Source organism: Phycodurus eques, chromosome 12, assembly GCF_024500275.1.
Source record: "Phycodurus eques isolate BA_2022a chromosome 12, UOR_Pequ_1.1, whole genome shotgun sequence".
NCBI classification, from domain to species: Eukaryota; Metazoa; Chordata; class Actinopteri; order Syngnathiformes; family Syngnathidae; genus Phycodurus; species Phycodurus eques.
This window is the reverse complement of record NC_084536.1, coordinates 2,660,489-2,687,687: the sequence shown is the minus strand read 5'-3', so window position 1 is coordinate 2,687,687 and position 27,199 is coordinate 2,660,489. Positions and strand designations below refer to the sequence as shown.

At 44.7% G+C, this 27,199-nt stretch overlaps 1 protein-coding gene across 8 annotated transcripts; it reads right to left on the bottom strand.

Moving 5' to 3' along the window:
* Positions 1-271: 271 nt before the first annotated feature.
* Positions 272-26,573, bottom strand: LOC133410814 (target of Nesh-SH3). Of its 8 annotated transcripts, none has more exons than XM_061692349.1 (23): positions 26,288-26,573; positions 19,060-19,239; positions 18,900-18,968; positions 18,694-18,826; positions 18,086-18,276; positions 17,903-17,946; positions 17,332-17,377; positions 16,364-16,429; positions 16,133-16,210; positions 14,196-15,368; positions 14,014-14,091; positions 13,483-13,647; positions 12,740-12,796; positions 8,056-8,118; positions 6,449-6,571; positions 5,361-5,450; positions 4,341-4,553; positions 4,124-4,232; positions 3,097-3,176; positions 2,762-2,791; positions 2,515-2,673; positions 2,129-2,251; positions 272-1,377 (listed from the first exon to the last, which is right to left on the bottom strand). In XM_061692349.1, exons 1-23 carry the CDS (start codon positions 26,391-26,393, stop codon positions 1,262-1,264), a joined length of 3,492 nt encoding a protein of 1,163 aa, XP_061548333.1. In that variant the 5' UTR covers positions 26,394-26,573; the 3' UTR covers positions 272-1,261. The 8 variants fall into 8 exon arrangements, with proteins under 8 accessions (XP_061548333.1, XP_061548334.1, XP_061548335.1 ...); XM_061692350.1 differs by having other exon boundaries at positions 14,196-15,365; XM_061692351.1 differs by lacking the exon at positions 12,740-12,796.
* Positions 26,574-27,199: the final 626 nt, after the last annotated feature.

Below are 27,199 nucleotides of genomic sequence, written 5' to 3'. Positions count from 1 at the left end.
TTTCTCTAGATTAGCGTAAAGATCTTAGCCTTTACTTATTTTGCGTAAAGACTATCTTTAGTCTTTAGCTTAGGGTAGACCTTAGTTTTAGCCTTTACATTGCTTACTGTTAACATCTTAGCATTTCTTAAAGACCTTAGTCTTAGCATTTACCTTGCTTCGGGGTGTGACCTTAAAGCCTCGGTCTAAGATCTTATTCTTCTCCTGTGTTTAATGTAAAGATCTAAAGGTCATGGTAAAGCTTTTGAAATCACACAGAAACTAGCAACAGTTAATATCAAAACAAGATTTAATGCTGAAATACAGTTTACATGTTGCAACGCAAACGTATCCTTAAGAAATAATGGGAAAATTATGTACAGTGAGCAAAATGTTTCAACAAATCGATTTCTTATGGAATAGCATTATTGGCGAAAAGTTAGCATTCCAAAACGACATCATATAGAGGCTCTTTGTTTTTCACCAACAATTTGCACTTCGACAACCTTCTAGCAAACAAACTATCCCTGGAAGACACAAAATATTTCACGCCATATACATATATAAACAAAAGTATAATACTGTGCAAACTGCAACTGCTAGCAGTTCCTCAGGAACAGCAAGCGGTCCGTCTCGCATGTGTCATGTGTGCTTGTATTTTACATTGTCCAACTGTACAATCATTATATGAGTGGCACCTTGTTTCTCTATACAAATGACCAATGTGTGTGTGTGTTTATAGCCATGCAAATCTATGTCCTCTGGAATGTACCAGCACGCACTATAATCCTGTAACGATCCCTTGATAAATAGTATCATACATTTTGGGAGCCAGCTTCCCAACAATTTTCAGAACAATGACTATATAATCAACATTTTGGCCACTCGCGCATCCATTTTGACACTTTAACAACATCGGGAATTTGTTTCCTGAACCCGTTCATACCTCGTAGCAATTCTACAGTGTCTATGGCAGGGGCTGGGAACCTACATCTTGTGAGGCCTATGTAGCCCGCGATAGCATTTAATCCAGCCCACCATGTAATTCTAAAAACAAAACCTCAGCGGAACATCTAACCAACAAATGCTAATAATATATAATAATAAACGTTTGTTTAATCAATTTAGTGTGGCCTGTGGAGGACTGTCTAGATGGGGGGGGGGGGGGGGGGGGAGGTTGTCCACCCTTGATTTATGGTAACATGGAAAAGAAGCCCAACTCTCTTCAGGTTAGGCGCCTTTGGTACTCTTCTTCCAGACCTTCGGGACTGCATTAGAGGTGTTACCACTTGCCGGGAATGGGCGTGCCGCATTCGTACCATCCCACGTAAGTCACATGCGACTTGCCCCCAATCTCACCAAAGCTAACCGGCTCTTGTCTCAGCGCTCGGAGGTAACCTGTGTTTAAAAGAAAATGTTAATATTTCAAATGGGCTCGCTCAATGGAGCAGTTGTTCAACAGAAAGCAATACACGATGTGTGAACAACACAAAGGTACGGTCCCCTTGGTTCTCTGGGGTCCATGGTCCTGTGTGGGGCATCGATGGAGGATGGCACTGATGGGTGCTGTCTGGGGAGCTCTTCGCTTCCTGGTGCGGAGTTCGGGTGAGTGCTCAGGCTCTCGTTTGTTTCTGCCTCTCCCTGGACTCAAGTGAGCTCCTAATCTTGTGAGAACTGGATTTGAGGCGGTATCCTTAGGCCCATGTAGCTTGGGTTTTGTGCACCACGCCTGGTCCGGATTCAAGTTGAATTGAGGCAAGTGGACACTTGAAGATGTTTCACCTTGAATCCAAAAGTCTTCTTCAGTTGAAGTAATACAGAAGCTGAAGAGGAAGCCTTTTGGATCAAACTAAAAGGTGTTGAACAACACAGACGAGCCCAGTTGCCTCTATTTAACTTATGCCGATTGCCACGACCTGGCTGACTGAGAATCTGCCCGGTCGTAACGTGCCTAGAAATTTGGCTGCCCCTTGAAGATTGTTGGGTAATTTCTTTCTGAGAGTTGTCCGTTGCGTGATCCTTGACCATGACATCAGCAACCACAAATTGTTGTTGCGATCATATATGTGGCCGCCACATTTGTTATGGGGTCACTCTGGGTTTCTGCTGAAAGTGATACATGTCAAATCAGCACACTGCTCATAAATACCTGGCCTGGATGGTAATTGGTCAGCAAACAGCTGCGTCCCAGTCCGCCCGTCCAGGAAGGAGTCCACAAACTGGCAGTGGTCCTCGCCGTGACCTGATTGATCTCCGATGTTGTAAAACTTCCCTAGAGAGAGAGGAAAACATTGTAGGTTTGTCCACTCTGGGTTAGCATTTCACAAAACACAGGTGGCTCGCAACACCAGGTGGGACTAATGAAGTAAACACACACAACAATGTGGAGTGACCTCATGTCTGCTGGAATCCTAAACAGCCTTAAAGATGAAGATAATCTGGAACACTGAGCGCTGAATTTATTTGCAGAATGACTTGAATTTGACCGTGAGACAGTTTGGGTGCTGCTCTTTTGGCTAACAACGGCGTATTTACCATTGAGTGAATCACTAAGGTAGATCTTATATCTCAGGGAGTTGCACAGCTGGATGCCCACAAACTTTCGGTACCACGTCCTCTTCACGTATTGCTTCCCGTTGCATTCGGAGTAGGCGTCTGTCTTAAATGGGAACTGTGTCCAGATGGCATCTTTTCCTGTTGGAAATGTGAACAAATATGTATTGGAAAAAAGAAAACATAAATATGCTACATTAGAATGATGTTAAGAAAGGACAATATTTACCTGAAACGTTTTCACTCACTCGAGGGTCCGCTGCATGTAGAAGGAAAATGATGTCATTGTCATGCCTAACAAGTCATGTGGCATGCACATATTATTCTTGACACTTTTATTATTATTATTATTATTATTATTATTGACACTTGAATAATATGATTGATGTCAGTATTATTATTCGTTTATTCAAAAAAAAAAAAAACTTTTTTTTTTTGTTTTTTTTTTTTAGTAGTAGCCCTAAATATACAGATGTTAAATAGCTTACGATGCATTAGTTTGTGCAACGGTGCATATGGGATTCGTAGAATGGTTTTCTACGTGTAGCGTCCGGTGCAACTCGCCTGACTCGGTGTTAAACGACACAGGCTCGCTGGACGGTCCCGTTCCCAGCTCGTTCTTTGGTGTCACTTTGAACTCGTAACTGAAACAAGACAAACGATCAATCCGGGGGATAAACCGACTTGAAGGCACATTTTTTCCATCGAAATTCCCCTCTTTCCAGCCCGGGGCCGAAATTGTCGCTATTTCGGAGCCAACGTGAGTCGCAATGACTCACTCGCTGTAGTCCAACAGCTGATGGTTATTCCACGTGCTGAAGGTTAAGATATCGTGGCAAAAAGCGGCCCCGGGGACAATTCTGGTCAACTCTTAAAAGTCCAGATGCAAAATGAAAAATCCTGCACCTCCTCCACCCTTTCTGCTTGTTTCTCTGGCTATTTTTGTGTGCAGTAAAAAAAAAAAATAATAATAATAATAATGCAAATGGTTTGATTTCTGTTATTTGTTGGTTCTCACTCCTTCTAAATGAAGTGTTTGTATACATTCGACTTGTGTGCTGGAAAGAGGTTGTGCTCGTTTATCTGCGTTGGCAGCTTTCACGCATTCTTCAAATAAAAGTGCTGGAAAACGTGAGCTGTAATCCATCACAGTGATGGATGGATGGGACATTTCGGGAAAACAGCGGGATTGAAAACCAGCAAAATACAGCAATTCAACCGGTAAGCTCCCTTTCAAATGACATGAAGTTTATTTCCGTGATCAACTGCGACATCAATTTCAAATCTCTCCATTTGCATCTCGAAGCCTTTGGTTTTTGTTTTTCTTTCTTTTCTTCCAATCCCCTGCGCAAGTAGCCACATGTCGAACATGCAACGCGCCAGCCTGACTTTTATGTACTCCTTCCAAAGTTCGGTCAGCAGCCCCAGAACAGTGCTGATTTGTTTTATTGTATTTTTGAAGCTACATTTCATGTCACTTCACTCTGTATGAAGGACGCATTGGCAAATTATGTGCTCATATACCTGCCTGACACGTTTGAATTACTTAGATGATTTTTAAAATCCAGATGGGCTTTAGGTGGTCGCCTACCTGCTTTCTGGTTTTAGATTCTCCACTGCGGTGTGTGTCTGGTTTGTTGTTGTCAATATGGACACTTCCTCTCCATTGGGCCCTTTAGCTGTTGACACGACCTCATACTCTGAAAAATATAGTATCGTGTAGTCATTTCAATTTGGAAACAAATAAATGGGCGACGTGAGCAAATGAAAACGCAACTGCAAAGAAAAACAATCTGTCCTAAAATCACCTCTGGTTTCGTTATCAGATTTCTGCCAGTCGAGGATGACGAAGGACGGGCACCCTTCGACTGTGACCACGGTGAGGTTGGAGGGCGGGATACGGGGAGCAGCCGTCACGTTCTGATCACCGCCGTCCTCGTCGTCTGGGAAGTACGCCAGGGAGGACGTGATTGAACACGGCTCGTCTGGCTTCTTATCGGTTTTGTAGATGACGTGAGGAGCTGTGGATATGTGGAGTGGGAGCATAATATAATTAATGACTCATTTGTGGTAATAAATTGCTTTCCCTGGTCCGAATGAATGGTTCGGTTCATCAACTTGGTCAGTTTTCCCACAGCTTTGGTGTCTTTTCACACTATAGACAATCCAAACGTGAGATCTCGCTCCTCCTATTGGTTGCAAGTACCGTCTGTAAGCAAAAAGGAGGTTGCATTAAGAGTTGCTTTATATGCGTCAATGTATTGTGGCGTTGATTTGACTGAGATGTGTATCGCATCTGCGTCGGGGGTGGAGATGCCCTGCTTTCTGCAGCCGAAGAATGATCTTAAATCGTTTTGCTCATTGTTGATGGTTAGTTTCTATCGATTGTTTGTATCGTTGATTTGTTGGTTTGGAGCGGTTGACCGGTTGGTTTATATTGGTTGCCGCTTGAACTTTGGTTTGTATAGTGGAGTGATTCATTACGGATGACAAGTTTGATGGTTGGTTTGGATCAGTTGATGAATGGGTTGTAGCGTTTGAAAGTCGGTTTGTATTTGTTGACCTGACGGTTGCTATTGTTTGACCGTTTGGTTTATATTGGTTGCCGCTTGAACTTTGGCTTGCGCAGTTGACTGATTCCCATTGGAAAATGGTTGGTTTGTATCAGTCGGAAGTCGTTCGATGACTGGTTACTCTGGTTACTAACGGTTAACCGTCTCGTTCGGTCAGCAGCAGAGTTCGATATTGTTATTTGTTTGTCTTTAATCTGACCCAACGAACCACGGGGGGGGGGTAATGTGAAAGTCATAGAGATTTCATAGTCTTACCCACATAGCGCTTCTTGCCCATAATGTCCACATCGGATGCGGGCAGGGGCCTGAATATGGAGGAATTTTCATTGATGTCAAAGCGGCTGCCTGTAGAAAGGAAGCCGAGGAGTTAGTTAGTTGCACTGACAGTCTCTGGTAGAACGATCTGTCAGCATTTTTCACTTCTGGCCCAGGTCAACATCTCGTCTGCCCAACACCTGCTTGAGCGTTCACGGCGACTCAAAATCACACGTGTTCTCTTATTTCCTTCTCAGATTACAACCTCGTCATCCATGGAAGTCCGTTGCTGCATATGGAATGCTCTAGGATAAATCTGCAAACCTGTACAACCTCATGGAATCCCGAGTACATTAAACAGTTACAGTCAAATTCAAGTCACTTCAAGATTCGTTTTCAAACGTTGCAAAGTTACAGTTGTGCTCAGTTGCATATTAAAACAAATATTCAAATAGATACTCAAAACAATTACGATGACTTAAGAAATCTTTCTTTTACTGATCTCCAGAGGGGAAATGATGGTACTTTATGACCTTAATAGTCATTCTTGGGCTACAAAACAAACCAAAATTGTGTTGCTGTTTTTTTTTCAATCCGAAAAACAAAAAGGACTCATTTGGTATTCAGATATTAACGAAACAAACATTACCAAATTTGGAAATGTAAGATTTTTTGATGTTGTTGTAAGCATTCAGTCATAATAATGTGATTTTTTTTTTTTGTAGCATGTAAGCAAATGTTCAAAAATGTAAAGAAGCTATGATAAAACCATTTTTGTTTGCCCTTTTAAGCTATTCATGGCCACTTTTCAAAGCAACATCAGAGTTCTAAAATGCAAAAACATGCTTATTGTTGCTGTAGTTTGTCGTTTTGAGCTGAAATGTGTAACGCGAGTATTAGGAACATTTTCTCAGTATGTTGCAGTGCAGTTTTAGCATCAAATAAGACCTCCAGTAACTAGATGCGGACATTTTTTGGTAACGTTTTAGAGGGTTTTATTCGTTTTTAAACTCGCACGGTGGCCGCTGGTTTACATGGTGCAGGTGTACCATACATACATGACAAAAGAAAAAGGTGTCGTTTCCTACTATTTAATGACGGGGTAGTGGTGGCTGTCTGCTGTCGACGATCCTGCTTCGGCTTGGATGTGACCAAAGGGAAAGGCTTCAAGATGGACTCCTTGTCGCCTTGTTTGAGGTCCATGGGTTTATCTGAGGCGAGGGAGGAGGAGGAGGAGGAGGAAGAAGAAGGGCGGTCAGTGCATCATGTGACTCACACATAGTTGTGTTCCATCTGCTTTGGCTGTCCTTGCAGAGCTGCTTGTGTCCTTTTTCTTTCTTTTTGCATCAGAAATCCCACGTTGAGCTTTTTAAGCGGGGGGAGACGTCAGCCGCGACAGCGAGGTTGGGACTGGCCCGCACGCCCGCGCCATTTTGTCTGACGTCAGTGTACGACAACAGCACGATAACCGCAAAGAAGAACCCGCACCGAGTTTTACGCAGATAGTGCTCATTATTCTGCTTCATTAGAAGTGGATTTTTTTGCAGTGTGGTCACTTCTAACTTGTCCGAGCTTGGCAGCTGAAATAAATTGTGGTAAGAAGACGAATACGAAAATCAAACATTGCGGTGTGTCTCGGGGAAATGTTAAGTGGAATGAATCGGTTTGATGGCTCGACAACAGGAATCCTTGCATGCACGCACACTCCAGTGGAACCTCTCCCGTCGTTCGCTTCGGAATCCAAGCAAGGTTTTTGCCCACTAACGCGGAAAACATCTCATAGTGTGATAGTGTGTGGCGGTTTGTGCGATACGTGAACGTGCGTCGCGACCGCTCAGTTGAGAGACTAATCAGTACACAACATTTTTGGAGACATTCTGAGGGAAAAAAAGAAAGAAAAAAAAAAAAAAAGCCGTAGCCTCAACAAGACCTGCGAAGAAAAGTAAGTGAGAAGAGAAGAATGTACACATAGTTGCACTCCATTCAATTTCACAACTTGAAGTTTCGCGACTACGGGTTCTATTATTTCATGCCGTTGCTTCACTTTACGTTTCAGATTTACGTCAGAACTCAATTGAGTGAGCGTCAAAGGATTAAAATTGTGCATTTGTTGCCTTTTTGTGCTTTTTGAGTTATATCGTTGTTCATGTCATGTCATGTCATGCGTTGCTCCTTGGCGTTACCCTACTTTAGGCTAGCTTACATGACACTACTTTACGTTACTACATTAATTTTCATTACTTTACACTAGGTTATAAAAGTTAAGCCAGTGCTTGTTCTTTTACTATTAATAGTGGTTATTCTTTTTTCACACCTGTTTGAATTTTAAAAACTGGCATGCGTGAGGCACCTTACAAATTAGCTTCACATTATACCATTATCTTTTGTTTGTACGTTTTAATATTAAAAGTGGATACATTATGTTTATCTCTACCACCGTTAAGAGTATAATATTACACATAATATTGTCTGTACAGTTAATGTACTTCTTTTATGATAGTGGCAGTCAACATTTTTTAAAATCTGAAAAAAATTCCGCTGTGAATAAAATCCCCTTCATTGAGTCTCACGTCAACAGCAAAATGGTATCTTACGCATGAGAAACATATTTACGACTGGAATAGAACGGCACAAGGAAGTAGCTTGAGAAGGCGCTTATGCGGTGCAGCGTAGCGTTTGTGACTGTCGCCCTCACCGTGGTCGTTCGGCATCCCCACCAAGTTGGGTCGCTTGTTGACGGGAACAGATTGGCGCAGAACTGCAGGGATGAATGGGAAACATTACATACGTTAGAGCATCACAATGGCTAATGGATACAGAGCAACTAAGGTTGATCTGCACTGTAGGACAGGACGTTCACGACTGGAAACAAAATGGCGGCGGTTTCGGAAGCTGACATTTATGCATAAATGGGTACTATTAGTAGAGATCTGTCAACAAAAATCAACTCACACACAAAAGCAACAATAAAAGCTGGGGATGGGCATAATAATCAATTCATTGATTGTTAATTAATTGTGTCAATATGCACTGATGGGCTGCAACCAGCAGAGGCACTGTTGATTTGATTTGAAGAACAACATGACATCAGCTGCAGCCATGACACTGCCAACAAAACAGGAGTTCAGAACATTCAGAGCGACACTACCTTTTATTAACAAATATCTATCCATCCATCCACTGTCTTCCGCTTATCCGAGGTCGGTCGCGGGGGCAGTAGCTTGAGCAGGGACGCTCAGACTTCCCTCTCCCCAGCCACTTCATCCGGCTCCTCCGGCGGGATCCCGAGGCGTTCCCGGGCCAGCCGAAAGACGTAGTCTCTCCAGCGTGTCCTGGGTCGTCCCCGGGGTCTCCTCCCGGTGGGACGAGCCCGGAACACCTCACCAGGGAGGCGTCCAGGAGCCATCCTAAACAGATGCCCGAGCTACCTCATCTGGCTCCTCTCGATGTGGAGGAGCAGCGCCTCTACTGCTTTTCACCCTATCTCTAAGGGAGAGCCCGGACACCCTGCGGAGGAAACTCATATCGGCCGCTTGTATCCGGGATGTCGTTCTTTCAGTCGCAGCTCGTGACCATACTTGAGGGTAGGAAGTAGATCGACCAGCAAATTGAGAGTTTCGCCTTTCGGCTCAGCTCCTTCTTCACCACAACGGACCGATACAAAGTCCGCATCACTGCAGACGCCGCATCGATCGCCTGTCGATCTCCCGTTCCATTCTTCCCTCACTCATGAACAAGACCCAAGATACTTGAACTCCTCCACTTGGGGCAGGATCTCATCCCCGACCCAGAGAGCGCACGCCACCCTTTTCCGACTGAGGACCACCGTCTCAGATTTGGAGGTGCTGGTTCCCGTTCCAGCCGCTTCACACTCGGCTGCGAACCGCTCCGGTGAGAGTTGAAGTTCACGGCTTGATGAAGCCAACAGAGCCGCATCATCTGCAAAAAGCAAAGATGCAATACTGAGGCCACCAAACCGGACCCCCTCTACACCTCAGCTGCGCCTTGAAATTTTGTCCATAAAACTTATGAACAGAATCGGTGACAAAGGGCAGCCTTGGCAGAGTCCAACCCTCATCGGAAACGAGTCATACTTACTGCCAGATATGCGTACCAAACTCTGACACCGGTCGTGCAGGGACCGAACAGCCCAGATCAGAGGGTTCGGTACCCCATACTCCAGAAGCACCCCCCACAGGACTCCACGAGGGACACGTTCAAACACCTTCTCCAAGTCCACAAAACACATGTAGACTGGTTGGGCGAACTCCCATGCACCCAAACCACACTGCTCCTCCTGAATCTTAGATTCGACTTCCCGACTGACCCTCCTCTCCAGCACCCCTGAATAGACCTTACCTGGATGGCTGAGGAGTGTGATCCCCCTGTAGTTGGAACACACCCTCCAGTCCCCCTTCTTAAAAAGGGGGACCACCACCCCAGTCTGCCAATCCAAAGGCACTGTCCCTGATGTCCATGCGATGTTGCAGAGGCGTGTCAACCAGGGCAGCCCCACAACATCCAGAGCCTTTAGGGACTCTGGGCTAATCTCATCCACCCCCGGGGCCTTGCCACCGAGGAGCTTTTTAACCACCTCGGTGACCTCAACCCCAGAGATAGGAGAGCCCGCCTCAGAGAACCCAGACTCTGCTTCCTCATGGGAAGGCGTGTCGGTGGAATTGAGGAGGTCTTCGAAGTATTCTCCCATGGGCTCACAACGTCCCGAGTCGAGGTCAGCAGCGCCCCATCCCCACTATACACAGTGTTGATGGTGCACTGCTTCCCCCTTCTGAGACGGCGGATGGTGGACCAGAATTTCCTCGAAGCCGTCCGGAAGTCTTTCTCCATGGCCTCACCGGACTCCTCCCATACCTGAGTTTTTGCCTCAGCGACCACCAAAGCCGCATTCCGCTGGGCCAGCCGGTACCCATCAGCTGCCTCAGGAGTCCCACGGGCCCAAAATGCCCGATAGGACTCCTTCTTCAGCTTGACGGCATCCCTCACCGTTGGTGTCCACCAACGGGTTCGGGGATTGCCGCCACGACAGGCGCCGACCACCTTACGGCCACAGCTCCGGTCCGCCATCGGAGCCAACTCACCACCAGGTGGTGATCAGTTGACAGCTCCGCCCCTCTCTTCACCCGAGTGTCCAAGACATGCGGCCGCAAGTCCGATGACACGACCGCAAAGTCGATCATCGAACGGCGACCTAGAGTGTGTCCTAGTGCCAAGTGCATTAACAAATATTTTTTTAAAATAACAATTAATCGATTATATGAGCGTTAATGTCGTCAAATGCCCATCTCCGATCAAAGCACATACAAGCCAGGAAGATCGCAAATGCCGCCACGGTCTACGGCAAATAAAAACATTAATCGGCCCTGAAAATTGTTTTAATGATCTGAGGAGAGTCAAGGACGACTTCATTTTTAAAGAGTGACTCATTTCTATTTAAAAAAAAAATAATGCTTGAAACGATGCTTATTTTCCACAGATATCTACAAGCTTCAATAGTCCTCGCCAATGAGTTTCAGACCGAGCAGCTTTGATTGATCCAGTGAGGGAATTATGCTGGAAATGTAATCAGAAGTGAGCAAATGCGAGCAGGCGTGTCATGGAAACAGCTTCGCAACAAACTCACATTTATTATTGCGACGCGTAAGAGCACACAGCACTAAATCTTTTCAGAGGAGACACTGCCGCCTGAGGGAGTCTCGCCTTTAAGACTTTTCCTTAATTGGAGTTGCTCGGCTGCAATGCATTTCACATTGCACTGTGGTGATTGTTCATTCCCTTATCACGGAGATAATTCCGTTCTTAGTCTCACGACATGCAATTGTCAATGATCCAAAGCAGCTTCAAAACATTTATTTTTGGGATCGTTTCCGTCCCTCCAATCAATGACCTCGGGCTTAAACTCCCTGGAGGAATCTGCAAAATGATGATTCTCACTGATGAACCCCGAGATTAACCGCCGTATGACAGACAGCTAATGGCAAACATGCGCCGATATGTATCAAGCGAAATACAGTATGTCCATGTGGTAATCCTATGTGATTATGTGAGACTGACAATCACAAAAAGATGAAGTCATGCTTCATTGGGTGAAGGATAGAGGTGCAGTGATGTATAGCATGAGCTGTCAACCTAACATATGTCTTGTATCATTGCAGTTTTATACAGCAGCAATGACATAACGGAACGCACGGTTGTACGATTCGTAAATGGACCCAGAAAAAATATGCATCTAAACCGACCTGCTGTGGCACATGACCCTCAGTTCGGTTTTGCTTGTTTCCTTTAGTCTTTTATTTATTTATTTATTTATTTTGGGAGTGGGGGGGGGGACGGGGACTCTTATTTAAAGAAAATCCTCAAGTAGTGTAAGACGAGAAAAAGAATATTCGGGAACTCCACAAGTTGTGCGAACTACAGGGACTCGCATTTACTACACTTATGACTGTTATGAATGTTGAAATGTTACTTACTGCCCAGACAATTTGACCATAGAAAGGACTATTTCTATTTTTGTTATTTCCTACGGTTTGACTGATTTTAATTAGCTGAGACAATGTGATGGGCCTAAGAAAAGGGGGGGAGGGGGGGGGGGGGCTGAAACGTGCTCACCTTTTACAAGCAAACTCGACATGAACTCTAACTAAGGATGGGCATTTGAAGAAACATCTTTTGTCGACCATCAGGCACATTAAGCATGAGATTCCTCAATCTTTGCAAAGTACAAAACAACTGTGTTGATTCTGGCTTCCTTCACGCATCCATTTCGGATAGCGCTTATCCTCATTATTGGCGCATGTGAGCTGGAGCCTATCCCAGCTGACTTTGGGCTAGAGAGGCGGGGTACACCCTGGACTGGTTGCCAGTCAGTCGTAGGCCACATACAATCAAACAACCATTTACACTCACATTCACACTGATGGATAATTTCGAGTCTTCAATTAACCTATCGTGCATGTTTTTGAAATGTGGGAGGAAGCCGGAGTATGCGAACTCTTCAGCCGAGATTGGGACCGAGGACCTCACAACTGTGAGGCAGATGTGTTGACCCCTTTCCACCAAGTTGTCGATATGAGCTTCAAATGGATCAAATTGCATATCATCGACAAAGTTATTCATCTTCAATCAAGTTTGAATTGAAGCCCATCCCTAGCTGAAACCGCTAACGTATTCTGGGACGGGGCATATTCAGTAACAACAACAGAGACACAAAAGGTCAAATAGGCAGGTCGAAGCATTAGTGGACTGTGACAAAAAGCGCATGATGATGATTATGATGATGTGGGACAGGACATACTGTAACATTGCCTCATGGGTTAGTGCGTGTGGAATGCTGAAAGGTGATATTTCTTGTTAGTCTTTACCAGGTTTCTCTTTGGACCATGCTCCAGGTTTAGGGAGAGCATTGCTCCTATGATGAGCTGTTGGAGGGAGAAGAAGGTCGGTTATGAAGTGTTCGGTGTCACTGGTTTTGGCAGTAACCAGTCAGGAAAAACAAAGCTGGAAATGTGTCCCTTTGACCTAGTTTTTAGAGATGAGCTGTCTTTAAAACTGGAACTGGCATGACTCTGCGACATTAATCTTATATTGTGGCCTTCCTCATTCTCCATTCTCTAAGTCTTTTGAGGTGACTGTGGGTATGTTTAGGAAAGAATGATACAAACAGAGGAAAAAGAGACCAGCGAAACTGCCTGCGCTATGCTTGGTTTGGCATGCTAGGTGTAAAATGTGGCGTGTCCTTGCCAGCGCTGTAGCCAGACATCCCACATGGTCCGGCGAAGAGGGACTGTAAATCACATTAACGACGCCGAGGCTCAAGCCGCCAATGCAGCTCATGGCACAGGTGTGAAGTACACCGCACGAGAGCGCACGTGTGGCCGAGCGCAGGGAGTTTCGGCACTGGTGAGGGACGCACGAGGAGCGCAAGATGGTGCAAGAAAGCTTGAAAGGCACAAGCTTTTCAAGGTGTATGCAAGACGTATCCTGCGCTAAGCCGGGAGCCTTCTGTCGTTGTCTGTAAATGCAGAGCTGCAGATAAAGATAGGAAGTTTGAAAAAAAAAGAGGAGAAAGGTAGAATCAGAGTAGAGGAAGAGAATTATCCATTACCCCCAGAGATCCTGGAGCTGTGGGAGGAGGTGGAGAATGATCTGACGCCATTGCGAGGCAATTGAGGAGGAGGCTTTATGCGTGAAAATGTTGTGTTTCTTCCTGCCTGAATAGCTGAGGAGCTAGTTGGGGGACGAGGGGTCTCGACTCTCCGGTTGGTGGTACCTAGATAAGAAGAGAGGCATTCGGGAAGGTTAGCGATCATCCACTTGCGAGCTAGAAAGGCTCTACCTAAATGGAACAAATGACAGTGCACATTGGTGAAAAGAATGTAGGCGAGAGACCAAGGAATGAAATGACACGAGACATGAATGGCACACTGCGCTGTTTGTGAGTGGGTGGGGGTTAGGAGGGTCTGCTGGGCCGCGATTGACAGCACACATGGTGACAGGGACGATGACGTGGGTGTGAGAATGGAGATGGAGATGGGGAAGCAGTGATATCATCCAGTGGTTTGAGTTGCAACTGGGTGTCATACAGTTGTGACGAAAAGCGGTGACGGTAATGCGAGCAACTTGCCGCGGTGTTTACCAAGATTGTAATTATCAGGCTTCTCTGCAGCCGGGGCTGGGATTGGCAGAGGCTTTCCCTTCTCCCGTGGACTAGGAGCTGTATGGGAGAAAACTCATGTATACTCTAAAGGGTATTTGTTGTTATTGTGACATTGAACATTATGTGTTTGAACATACGAGGTGTGGAAAGTAGGTGTTTACCGGTGGGAACTGCCTGCAATGGAGGGACCTCTACAGGGCCAGAGTGAATCCTGTCCTGAGGCAGAATCTCAATTCCAGGTTGCAGTTCTGCTTGGGACGTTGATGCAAGATTTGCCTTGGTTCGTGGTTCAGATTGGGGCAGACTTTGTGCCGTTGATGGGAATTTGGAAGCAGGTTTCCTTTGGGGTAGGGTATCGGACAAAGGATGAGACTGGGGCTGTGGCTGGGCCCTACCTAAAGGTTGTGGTTGGTTAATATTATGGTGTCCGGTGATGGGTTGGTTTTGAGACTTGGCCGGCTGACCTGGCTGTGTTTTTGGTTGGGAGTGTGTTTCAGGCCGGGCCGTTTTCTTAAATAGAGGTTGTGTCATGGGGATCAAAGAGTGAGTCCTTGGTTTTAATGTTGATTGAACTTTGAACTGTTTTTTTGTGCTTGGACGAGCATGCGTAGAGTTTTTTAGTTGCGTGAAGGGCTGGAATGTTGTCTGAAAATGGATCATTGATTCAGATGTTGTTTGGATTTGTGGCTCCATTGAAGATTGAGATGGTTGTTTAGGTAGGACGTGAGGTATTGTTTGAATTTGTTGCCTTTGAGTTTGATGTCGTTTAGTCGGTTGAGATGTTTTTGGATGTGCCTCATCGGCAGGCTTTGTTGTTAATTGTGTTGGGTGTATAGACTGGGTTATTGGAGGATGTCTTGGTTCAGGCTGACTTGTGGTTTGAGGCTGTGATAGTGGTTGTGGTTTTGTCTGAGTTTTCGATTTTGTCTGGATCTTGGGTGTCGATCTGGTTTCTGACTGGGGTTGAGCTTTGGGTGTAGGTTGGGATGTTTGATGGTAGTGTGTTGGAATTGGGTTATGTGTTATAGGGTGCAACTCTAGCTCTAGATCTGAATATGATTCACTTTGGGGTATAGGTTGGAATGCTAATTGATGTTGAAGAAAATGGGCTGTTGGCTTCGAACCTGTTTGGGGTTGTTGTGGTCTGGGCTTGGATTGTGTTGGTGGTTGGTGGAGATTTAATGGAAGTGGGGGATGACTTTGAGATTGTCCACCATTTTGCTTTGGGACTGATACAGAAGATGTTGGCGCTGTAATCTGAAGTGGAAGTTGGAGATTAGGAACTAAAGGGACCTCGTAGAAAGGAGAAATGACAGATTTGGAGAGGCCTCCTCCTGGGTGGCATGTGAGAGGGAGAGAGAAAATATGTCCTGTAAAATACTTATTGGTTTAAATGAAAACAAAAACATGGCCTGAGCTGGCTACAAAAAAAAAAACAGCAGAGGTACAGACAAGGACCTGGAAATGTACATTGTAATGCTTGACCTAGTGTGAAGTTACACAGGATCGTTTACCTGATTCAAGTTTCGATGACTCATTCAGCCTCAAAGCAATCCAGTTTCTCTACCAAGGATTCCTAAGGTTTGATTCCAAAGGCAGTCTCGCTAATACACTATGATAGGTTTGATTAGGTGTGATTGATTGCCTGCCTTATAGGCATTCCGAATTGGTTCAACCTCCAATAAAAGGATATCAGAGAGAGAGTCCTAAAACGGCATAGGCAAAGCCAATACAATGTACTTCTAAGATTAGAATAATATAGGGACTAAAATTTAAGACAGTCCATTGTTTAAGTCGTCAATCAACTCCATGCCAATCGACCGTGTTAACAGTCCGGCTTCAACTGGGTCAGCCAAACAAACCGGTCACTGATAAAAATACTTTTGAAACATAACAAGGCCCTAAAATGCATCATTAAAAATGGCTTCGAGCTATCGTATGCTGTGCTAAGCCTACCTACTTTAGCCTTGTTAAACAGCTGACATCACATATGGAGCGTAAACTAAGCACGCAACGGTTCTTAGTTAGCACTCTGCCTGCCTCTCAACTAGAATAGGTCTAGTGTTTACGTTCTGAACAAACTTGAATCACTATTTACCAATTGGCTGTTTGGTAGTCGCAGGTGTCGCAGGTCCGGGGGTAGACAGAGGTTCCTGTCTAGTAGTTGTGGTGGGAGCTGACAAATATAGTGCACATTAGATCATGTGAAAGAAGTGTAGAAAGTAGACTAGCTGTTGCATCTATTCTTAAGTGACAGGCAAAGTTGCTTAGTTGTATGTTTTTCTGACCATTACGTAATTCCTGAGATCATGCTCAGAAAAAGAATTACCGAGCGTTGTCTTTGGGGTTATGTGGCGGGAGAGGGGTAGTCTGCCCTGCGTCCTATTGGGAAGAACTAACAAAGAGTAAAGGAAGAGCGGTTAGATTGGAGAGAAGTCAGCACAAAGGATATCACAGTCCTGAAAAAGAAATAGGAAAGTTAAAGCATTTGTTGAGTGCAAGTACATGGTGACAGCTTTTTCCCAAGGGTGATCAGGGTATACTCGTTCACAGTAATGCTTTCTTCTTTATTTATTGATATTACGCCATCGGCATTGTACATGCGCACGTGACTTCAACCTTAGAGACAATGTGATGTTTTCTTTCAGGCACTGTAAAACACAATTCAGTACTTCTGGAAATAAACTCATTGTGAGGTAGTCCGGGTTGAAACACAGAAATGTGAGATGCAATTCTGTTGCATAATTTCAAATGTCTTTCCTTTGCATCATACATAGCGTGCTGTTTAGCATCAACGTAATTGTGACTGTCGTGAATTGTATTGCATTGAAATTGGAATAAATCATATTGGGTCGTAATTGGAGTGAATTGTGTCCCATTGTATTTTGGGTTAAATGTATAGTGTCACGTCATAATTGGAGTGAATCCTGTTGTATCGCATCGGGAGTAGCTTTACGCGTTTTGGGAATGTATTGTAGCATTGTAACAAGGCCATGAGGCCATGCAGTGACGGAAATGCACATCCCTTGCATTTACTATTTGTACTGAGATTTTGCTAAACCTTGTATGAAAACAGCTTTCTGATCACTGGAATCTGTAACAAATCAAAGTTTGAATAGGCTTTTGTTGGTCTAAAGAGCAAAGATTTGTCCAGTGCTTCGACTCACAGTCCAAAGCAGAACAGAGATTTTTTTTTTTTTTTTTTTAACAAACATCATGAAAACTGTTATGCATCTTCTATTGGAGTAATAATTACAATCGGTTTTACTAAGGAAACGCAGTCTGTGCTGAACTTACCATGACGAGGAGTAAAGGGGAAGTGAGGACCTTGTGCTTGGGGTTTCTAGTGGGTCAAACACAAACACAAAGAGGAATAATCAGTCAATAATGTCGTCGCAATGATCACGACTAATAAATTACCGAAGCAACCGAAGAGGTTGCTCTTAGTATCTCCTGCTGGCACGAATGGCCTTAAGTTGGAATACACAAAGAGGCTAGCACACTACAGACGGACTTGGCTTTTCATACCCTGGCTGTACTTATGCCGTTTCCATTCGGCAGCTGGAAGGGAAATTAATGAGGCAAACAACCCTGAGAATAGCATACACATCTAAAAACTGTACAACATGCTCTCCAGGGCATATTAATTCTTCCGAACGCACACCCTGTTCCTGAATATGTTTATTATGAGCCGAGCTGTTCGTTCTCATTAGCTTCAACAACTCTTTCAGCATATCCAATGAACAGAGCTTGCGTTGATGGATTGATACAATAAAACCCTCATGTAATACATGATGTAGTCATGACATCAAGTAAGAACTCTCAGTATATTATTTTATACCCTATTTTAAAAGATAAAGATACGTACCACAGGGCTCATGGGGCGTTTGAAGATTTTCCTGATGACTTTCTCTGTAAACAAAAAATAAATTGTCAATAAATGACATTTTCAAACTGAATGACATTCGGTTATTGAATGCATCATGGTTAAGTATACTAAAAGATTGCTGAGAATCGGAAGGTTTTAATGCACGTTACGGATCAAACCTACCTTGAACAACCCCCGAGCTGATGTTGTGGATGACGGGCTTGCTCCACGATCCGGTCTTGTCCTTCGAGCTGGGCTGGACCCCGAACTCGTAAACCGCGTTGGGTTTGAGATTGTCAATGACCGTGTCGCTCGTCGGGCAGGTCTGGTAGTTCCACTTCCTGTTCCTCTCCCTATAACGCACTGTGTAGTGTCTGGACCAAAGACAGAGCAGAACAAACTATATACAGTCGCGAAGAGAATATTTACACTTAAAGATGCTTGGTAAAAATTTTCACAGAAGTTTTCCTGACATTTTGTGACTACAAACAAACACTGACGACGTTTTGAGAAATTCTTAACCCTCGGTTTTTAAGGACACATTTCCAAGCCAGTTCCCACCAAGCGCTACGATTCGGTTAGGTTTGGCACATTTTCCTTTTTCCCCTTCTAAAGGGTCACAAAATATCCAACCCCAAGCAACCCACATTTGTTGGGGTGCCGGTCTACGGTATGCTTGCAGAGGGTGGAGCTAGACACCTTCCACGCGTTCCGTTGCTTCACTCTCTAGTCGTTTGCTTTCTAAAGAAAGACCCCGCGCATGAGCTAAGGCCAAATGTATGCAAGCATACCCATCCTCGAGACAGTCGTTCATGATGTTGCCTTCGTAGGGGGTCTTCAGTAGGGTCCCCCAGGAGAGCAGAACTGAGGTGGGCGTTACCGACCCGATAACCAGGTGGAGTGGCTTCTCCAATTCCACTTTCCCTGCGGATGAATGGTTATTAACATACAGTATCTGCATGCCACTTTTAAAAGCCGTCATTTTAATAAGTCATACCCGTGCAGTGCTTTTTGACGTCGTTGGTTGGGATGGGCTGGACGGCGATAAGGTACTTGGGCTCCGCGTCTGAAGACACGACATTTAGAGGCTATAGAAAGACACAACCTTTCGCGAAATAAGTATACACGTATGCATGGTAGTCATTGGCCACTCTCACCAAATTCGGTCTCGTAAGGCTTCCCGTTCTCCGGTAGAGGAATAAACTGTTTGGAGAACATGCTGCTGCCGTAGCCCAGGATGTAGCCCTCCAGCTTGGTGTCGGCGTTGGGACGTACAAACTTCATCACGATGGTGTCACCTGTGGCGTTGATGCGGACCTTCATGTTCTGCCGTCGGACTGATGGGACAGGAGAGGACGCCATTATTATCATGCTTGAAATTGCTCTGTTCCTTTGTCGTCATCATTGTAGATTTTGAGGGCTTTCATATATTCTAAACCTGCAAGTTCATCTTTGGTTGTTGTTGTTGTTTTGTTTTTTGTTTTTTAATTCAAGCCTGAGAGCCAGTTTCACTTAGCCACATGAAATTTGGTAGAAGAAAAAAGACAAAGGCTGTAGTGCATGTTGGTTTGAAGCAAGCATTCTTGGATCATCTTGGCCATGTCCTGGGGTCTTTCAAAAATTAACTCGAGATTTTTGCCGATTGCTACCAAATTTGAATCACGTCTCATATTAAAAAACAGCTGTATGATGTGAAATTGCACCCAAAAAAAAGAAGTTTATCTTTTGTCATTGCGTGTGGGCAATGCATTTTGATGAATGCCCATAAGACATGAGACTTGTGATGAACGTCCCAACCTGGGAAAACAAGGAAAATTAATCATAGGCGCCCCCTACTGGCAGGAGGGGTTTATGTTCTCCCAAAATTTTCAAGCCTTTGGCCTCAGCCAACTTCAAATTATGTTCAATGACCTTGATTATATGAATGAAAAACTCGGCCCAAATTATCTCTGAGAATCTAGTACACTCAAATGATTTAGATTTGATGATTTTTTTTTTTTTTTAATTTGTCTTTTTTTTTAACTCCTGTGTGACTCGCTAATGTTCACACTCGACTCCATCTCGGGGTCAGAAATGATCCAATTTATGGCTGACAATGAGGATTGGAAGTCATGATGCTCGGATGAATGAATTTGGGTCACAACGACCATCGATGACTGAGAGTTGGCGCAGAAACACGTCGAACGATAAATCCGAACTCCCGGGTAAAGTTGCGTTATTAATGATCAGACTTGACAAAAGAATGACTGGCAAGTTGATCAAATGAAGTATGTGTTTGCCGGATTGTTGGTTCTCTTTTGCCTCGTCTTCTTCAAATCATAATTGACAACAGAGCAATTAGTAGATTTTTGACGGTTTTAAAAAAAGGGCATTGGAGTGACAGATGAGCCAGTAGAAGCTGCAACCTCCCTTCCTTTGTAGTTAAGACTATAAACAATCAACTCTCCAAAGCACATGTCTTTGGCTTCGCGCTCAGCATCAAATGAAATAGTGGAACTTTGCATGCCGAATAGCGCTAGCAGCTGCCAGACCCAACGCAGACACTTGCAAAGGGGGAAGCCCTGGATTTGAAAAATACCCTCTTCGCTTTTCCAGCTCTGTTCTCTCGATGAAAACCTCAATCAAAAGCGTTTGTTTTTGCATCGCCCATCAATATTCTGCACAAACGCGCAAGTGAGATTGGCTCAGGGAGTAGGAAACATCAGGAAACTTCTGGCAGCGTCTTGTTCAAATCGAGCGCAAGCAAAGACTGGCTCGGACCCAACGACCATTCCACGCTTCGACCATTTGGCTCTTTGATACTTAGCAATATTTCCCAAGTAGAGTCGTTCGATCTCGACGATCTGACCCAATCACTGGCCTGATCAACAATCCATCTCTCAGCTACCATTCTCACATTGTTGCTGTTTGCACAAACTCTCGGGGCTGTCTGAAACCTCGACTGGCTGTCGCCCAAATTGCCTTTCAGACTAAACAGTATTTATTACAAGTCATAATATGAGTGAATCCTAATAGTGTTAATTTTAGTATACGTGGTCGGCTGCCTAAGTAGAAAGCCAGTTTATCAAAATTATATTTGCCTCAGTGGAACATTTGAAGCTGTTTTATTTTAGATTTACTCAGGAAACATCTGTTAGTACCAAAAAAAAAAATAATAATAATAAGACCAACATTTACCAATATTAATACTATGGGGTAAAAGTCATTCAATTATCTGAGTAAAAGTTGAAGTATTACAAAATAAACCTGTACACTAAAAAGTGTCAATTTCATAAGGGTTGGAAAAAAGTGTGAGGATAAATTCATAGTATTGTGAAAATTCAACTGTAATTTAAGAAATAAGTCGTAAAATAGTCAGAAAAAGTTCTGATCTTACATGCACTAATCATAACTTTGCGAGAAAGTGTTGCAATTATATATGGGGAGGTTGTAATATTGTGGAGATAAAGAAGAAAGTCGTCATTTTTAGTATGAAGTCATACTATACTGACTAAAATACTAAGTTGCAGTTTTACCCCCAAAAATTGGTCTTATGTGAATTAAGTTTTAAAGTTGAAAATAATTGCAGTTTATGAGGGCAAAAAAAAAGGTTTAACATTGAAAGAATAAAATTGCAGTGTTGCAAGAAGGACGCAGTAATATTAGGAGAATTAAGCCGTGATATGGCAAGAAAAAGGTTTTTGAGAAAAAGTCAGAATGTTATGAGGTGAAAGTAGTACGTTTTCCAAAATTACCATGTCGTACCATTGCGACAAAAAGGTTGCAATTGCTCGTAATACTTGGAAATGTTACATTTTTAATATATGGAGTATATATGGAATTTTTCACATTCAACTTGTTCCATGTTTATTCTCAGAAAAAAGAAGAAACCCTTTTTTCTTGCTGCGTTTAGACTTTTTCCTTTTAATTGTACCTGTTTTCAGTGGGGCCCTAATATCGACGACACGGAGCTTTCAGGCTTATTAGCAGCAAAATTGTCTGCTGACCTCTTTTTATTTTATTTTTATCCGCCACATCAAATGACGTAACGGTAACCTCCGCACTATCCCAGATGGTCATTTAGCGCACTCATTCGACCGAAAACAATGTGTTATATGATGTTAATGAAGATGCGTCCCTTTCATTCAAATATACCGACTCCGGCCGTCGGGCTCCAAATGTCGAACCGGTAATTCCCATTAACTGCGTGTGCAAATCCTTTAAAATGCTACGAAGTCACCAATCGGCACGTGCCGTTACCCAATAAATAAAAGGCCCAGAACGGGATAAACATTGACTAATTGTCCTCTCCATCTTGCGTTTTGGTGAGTAAGCCGAGGAGGTCACGCCGTTGGCCCGAAAAGCAGCAACACCCTCGAACTGAAGAGTTTTGCTTGGCTCCAAAGCGGACGTTATCGGCTGCTGACGCGCGGTCCTCCGGGAAAGGGAGTCACAGATTCACGGGGAAGAAAACACGCTCGCGTCAGCTTTGACCGCAAATTTCCGTGACACCTTGAAGCATCGGCGTACCAAAAGTTATTTTGGATTTGACACCAACATTTTGTTGGAACCGTCATCGTGTCTGCGATGTCATCGGTGAACCTCAATAGATTTGCTTCATTCCTGCCAGGAACAAATGTTTTTCCTCTGAAAGACCGAACACTTTTTTGTACTTATGAAAGTTGATACTTTTCTTTCCACTGCTACGTTAGCTTTTCTTGCTATATTTGTCACTTATGATCAGAAGCTTCTATTTGAGTGGCACTTAATGGTCAAAAATGATGTTGGTACATTGTTTTCTTGTTTTAAACAGAAAGGTTCACTTGCCATTCTTGTATGACAATTAGGAATGGAAAAATGTTAGTTAAAACATCGCCAGCACAGTTAATACATGTTTAATATTCGCGACAGTTTGGACTCCGGAACCAATTATTCCAAATATAATCAATCTCCATAGACAAAGGGATTGTGGTCATGCGTCAACGTACTACTGTACATTAACTGTCAACTCCTGGATTTCGGATTTGCATGCTGATTTCCTCGCCTTGTATGACCAAACCACCAATTAGCGTCAGCGAATTTGTACCGCTTGAAATGGTCTCAGTATAAATGACGTGAGAATTGCAAACGTGAGCCGCGGAGCGCTTGCACACAGATCGTTGTGAAGTGTCGGTAAATGAGTGTATAAACTTTCTGCTTGTGCAGCCCACTGCCCAAGAAACTATATCCCCTCACACGCGTGATCGTTTAACTCAATTAAACTTGGGTTGCCGCGCACGCAAGAGGTGATGTCGAGCTGGAGTCGGAGGAGAAGAGCCGAAACAGATGTTCTACGGCGCACTCCATTTAGGGCAACGGAGTGTGAAAAATCTTGCCGAGGCTCGTGCCAGCCGCGGCACAGACAGTTGAAAATCATTTCGATGGTGACAAGGCAACGACAGCTCCGGTGACCTATATCAGTTAAAACGGGACCGAGGGAATATCGGCTATAAATCAGTGGGAGTCTATTGTGGAACGATGCCCGTTCCAGCGGGAGATCGTCACGCCAGGGATCGCACTCCCCAGACTTTCCTTGGCGGCCTCCGTGCTGTTTTCGCACGACGAACGGCTCGGGGTATATTTTGAACGGAGCCGCAGCTGCTTTCTCTCTCTCCGATATGCGGAATCGGCCGTCTTTCCGTCATCTCGACACCCCGGGATTCCGAGTTCGTCCGGTTGCATCACAATCCTTCATCCGCGCTTGATCCGCCGTTTTGGTCTGGCTGCCTCCGACGCTCTTTCCAAGACATTTATCGTCTAAATGTGGGTCAGTCGTAAATAATACAACGTTGTGATCGCAAACGGGGTGATGTCGTACGTTGTTTTCTAGGATACCATTTGTTTTGTTTTGTTTGTTTTTTGTTGTTGTTTTTTTTTTTTTTTAGCTTCTTGGAATTTTAGAAGCGAGATGTAACTATCCAATGAACTGCTGCTCATCTTGCAGGCTTACGTGCCAGATTTTCATCTGCTACAGGTGAAAATCTGTAATATACAGAGACCATCTCCAAAAATTCATTTTTTAAATATCGTTTTACCCCTCCCGTGCACTTTAAACACATTTAAACTTAAGACACACGTTTTATTCACATAGTAAATGTATTAAAATAAAAGTGCATCGAGGACTGTGGCTCTCCTTTCCCGCAATGCGAGGCGCAATACTGTAAGAGTCCTGCTGGAAAAACTTCAAACTTTTTAAAATGAAACTCCAAATGCACAATTTCAGTCATCCGTCCATTTTCCTCACAAGGGTTGCGGGCCAATTTCAGTCAACGTACTCACATGTGCACCAAACTGGTTGAGGGGGAAGAAGAGAAGGTTTGAACCGCCCTCAAGCACGTGTGTGTGCGTGTGCGTGTGCGTGTGCGTGTGTGTGCGTGGGTGTGTGAGAGAGATTGCCGTAAGGTCATGGTGTTCCTTCATGTGCAGTGCGGGGCGCACTGCACATGAAGTATGTATAATAAATTAGATTTATCCATTTTTTTTAAAGTTAAAACCAACAATTGAATTTGAAAAAAGTTAAATACAGTCTGACTATTGCTACAATTTACACTACTGCCTTAGCGTAGAATATAATAAATCGAAACCTGCGTGTGCATTGTTGCGTTTTTTGAAATTATTTTTTTATTTTTTAATTTAGTCACGTTTTTGGGCGGCACGGTGGCCGACTGGTTAGAGCGTCAGCCTCACAGTTCTGAGGACCGGGGTTCAATCCCCGGCCCCGCCTGTGTGGAGTTTGCATGTTCTCCCCGTGCCTGCGTGGGTTTTCTCCGGGCGCTCCGCTTTCCTCCCACATCCCAAAAACATGCATGAATGGGAGACTCTAAATTGCCCGTAGGTGTGAATGTGAGTACGGACGGTTGTTTGTTTCTACGTGCCCTGCGATTGGCTGGCGCCCGGTTCAGGGTGCTGGGACGGGCTGCGGCACGCCCGAGACCCTCGTGAGGAGAAGCGGTACAGAAAATGGATGGTCCCGTTCTGACCATGTTTGCAGGATTAAACGTGATGCCTTGGCTCTAAACAGGCTTTCAACAGATGTTGACGGGGTGCGTTGCTTCAAAAGTTGGCGCAGGCTGATGGAACAGAAGTCGCCTCCTTCTGGTCAGTGGACAACACAACCGCTTCTTTGCATAATGTGTTTGACTCTCAGATCAGGTGCTCGAGCCAAGAAAAGCTCAAACAAACCTGCCTTTTCCCACAGAAAAGAAAGAGAAAAACAAGCCAACTTTTGCCAGCAGCGTTAACCGCGTGCAGGCTGGACTGCGGGCTGCTCCCCTCAAATCACTTTCACAACCATTAAAGTTTTCAAAGGGGCTCCAACGTGCAGGAGAAAAACAGCATGATTGCGAATGCCCCAGCGGGCAGCAGAGAAAAAAAAACGGCCTTCGGTGTGTTTGTGCAATGTGAGACAGGAAAATTCCCAATCAGCAACTCAGTTATCTGATCTACTGAGTCTGTGTTTTGACTTCTTTCTTCTTTCCTGTTGGCAAGAGAGACAAAAAAATAAACTCCTGCCAGGAGCTCGGGCTCAGTTTTTGTTCAACGTCCCAAAAGGGAGACAACCTGTATGTCATATTTGTCTACTTTGAAAAACTGCGGTGATAATGTCCCATGCATCTGTGCTGCTGGAACCGCTGTCGATGTTTAGTGTGCGGTCTACATGTTAAGTCCGGCACGTGACTTCACCGCTGTGGTGTTTGCGGGTACTTTGATTAAAGTCAGACTGGTGCAACTCAGATTTTGAACAGCAACAGCAGAAAGTCGACACCTCTTGCCGTATTGCTTCCAGGGACTTCATCTCGTGAGGAAGTCTTGCAAGTCGAACCTGTGAACTTCCTAACCTGAGGACACCGCCAAGTAAAACCCGTGACGGACCAGCTGTGCTCTCTTTGTTTCAGGGAAACGTGATTGGTTAAAGAAAAATTCGTTCTCGAGGTAAGTCGGACAGGTGAGGGACGGCCTCCCTTTTGGGATGAACCTCATTGGCATTCGTCAGGACGGAACAGATGGATTCATACAGTTTTCAGGCGCAACGGTGAACCGACCGTCGAGGATGTTTGTACGTACGATACGGTGAACCACTGAGATATTCTTCCGGGGAAGACTAAGAACCTTCAGATCTCTGGCTCGTACGGAAAGGGCCGAAAAGCTTTCGATAGCAGGTGGGATCTTAAACTCCAGACCACCAGAATTGCACGCGAGGGGGCACGTGCCGAGAGACGATGACCAAGCCTTTAACCAGAGACCCATCCGTTCACTTTCTCGCGCTTATCGTGTCCAGGTGCCATAGGTAAGCCGGACCCTATCGCAGCTGACCGAGACGCACCTCGAACCGATGAAGCGGCACATGGTAACGTGAGCATGTCCTACCTCTGCTCCTGCGTGGTGTGGAGGGACCCGACGAAGCTATCCCAGCGATGAGGACCACAAGGAAGAGGACCGGAAAGCTGGGCGAGCGCTGCTGCGTCCTCGTCATGACTGCAGCGCTCGGCGTTGGGGAATCTCGGGACGGACGGACGAGCGCTGATGTCTCGAGGTTTGGACGAGTCCCGTAGGCTAGCAGGCGCAGGTATCAGCTTGGTTTCTGCGAGAGGCTGAACGACTTCTGCGAGCTGCTCACGACTTGCGAGGCACACTTGACTGCAGGTTCGGATGCTGCTGCACCTTCTATACCTCCGTGATGGAGGGGAGGGGTCACACACGCTTCAGCCAAACCTCCCGCCCTTCTCGTCTGTTTTTTCTCCCCTCCCTGCTTAGTCTGGTGGCTCCACACCAATCCTGCTTTCCATCTGCAGCAGAAACCCTCTGACACGAGTCATTGTTTTCACTCTCCCTCCTCTGTGCTTCTGTCAGTGAGCGCTTGTGTGCGCAGTCACATCCAGAACGCCTCCAATGCAAACACAATCTACATCTTTCCGTGCATTCCAATGGCTGCTTTATTGATAATGCGCAGGAAGATTATTGTCATTGCGGGCGTGTCAATAAAATGCGAGCTTTGGAGTTCAACTCATGATCGTAATGGATGCAGCAGCCTTTCCCAAACTCGAACTTAGGGTGTTGCCTTTGCCTTTCGGTTTGCGTGACAACAGTGTTCCGGAACCCAGAAACAAACAAATAAACAAAGTAACATTGGAAAAAGTTTGAAAATGACCCTGTTATCGTACCCATCTTGAATACTCAACTGAAAACGTCATCTCTGGTTACAAGTGACATCACCAAATGCATTTCCCGTAGTTTTTCATTAATAACGTTGTCATCTGCACATGACACTTTTCATTTTGG

Excerpts from the sequence above, each read along its gene's own strand:
- LOC133410814 (XM_061692349.1), bottom strand. The coding sequence starts at position 26,393 with ATGACGAGGACGCAGCAGCGCTCGCCCAGCTTTCCGGTCCTCTTCCTT. Across the intron at positions 3,177-4,123 it reads AATCTAAAACCAGAAAGCAG|TTACGAGTTCAAAGTGACAC; the intron begins GTAGGCGACCAC and ends GTCTTGTTTCAG. Across the intron at positions 2,674-2,761 it reads AGTGAGTGAAAACGTTTCAG|GAAAAGATGCCATCTGGACA; the intron begins GTAAATATTGTC and ends CATTTCCAACAG.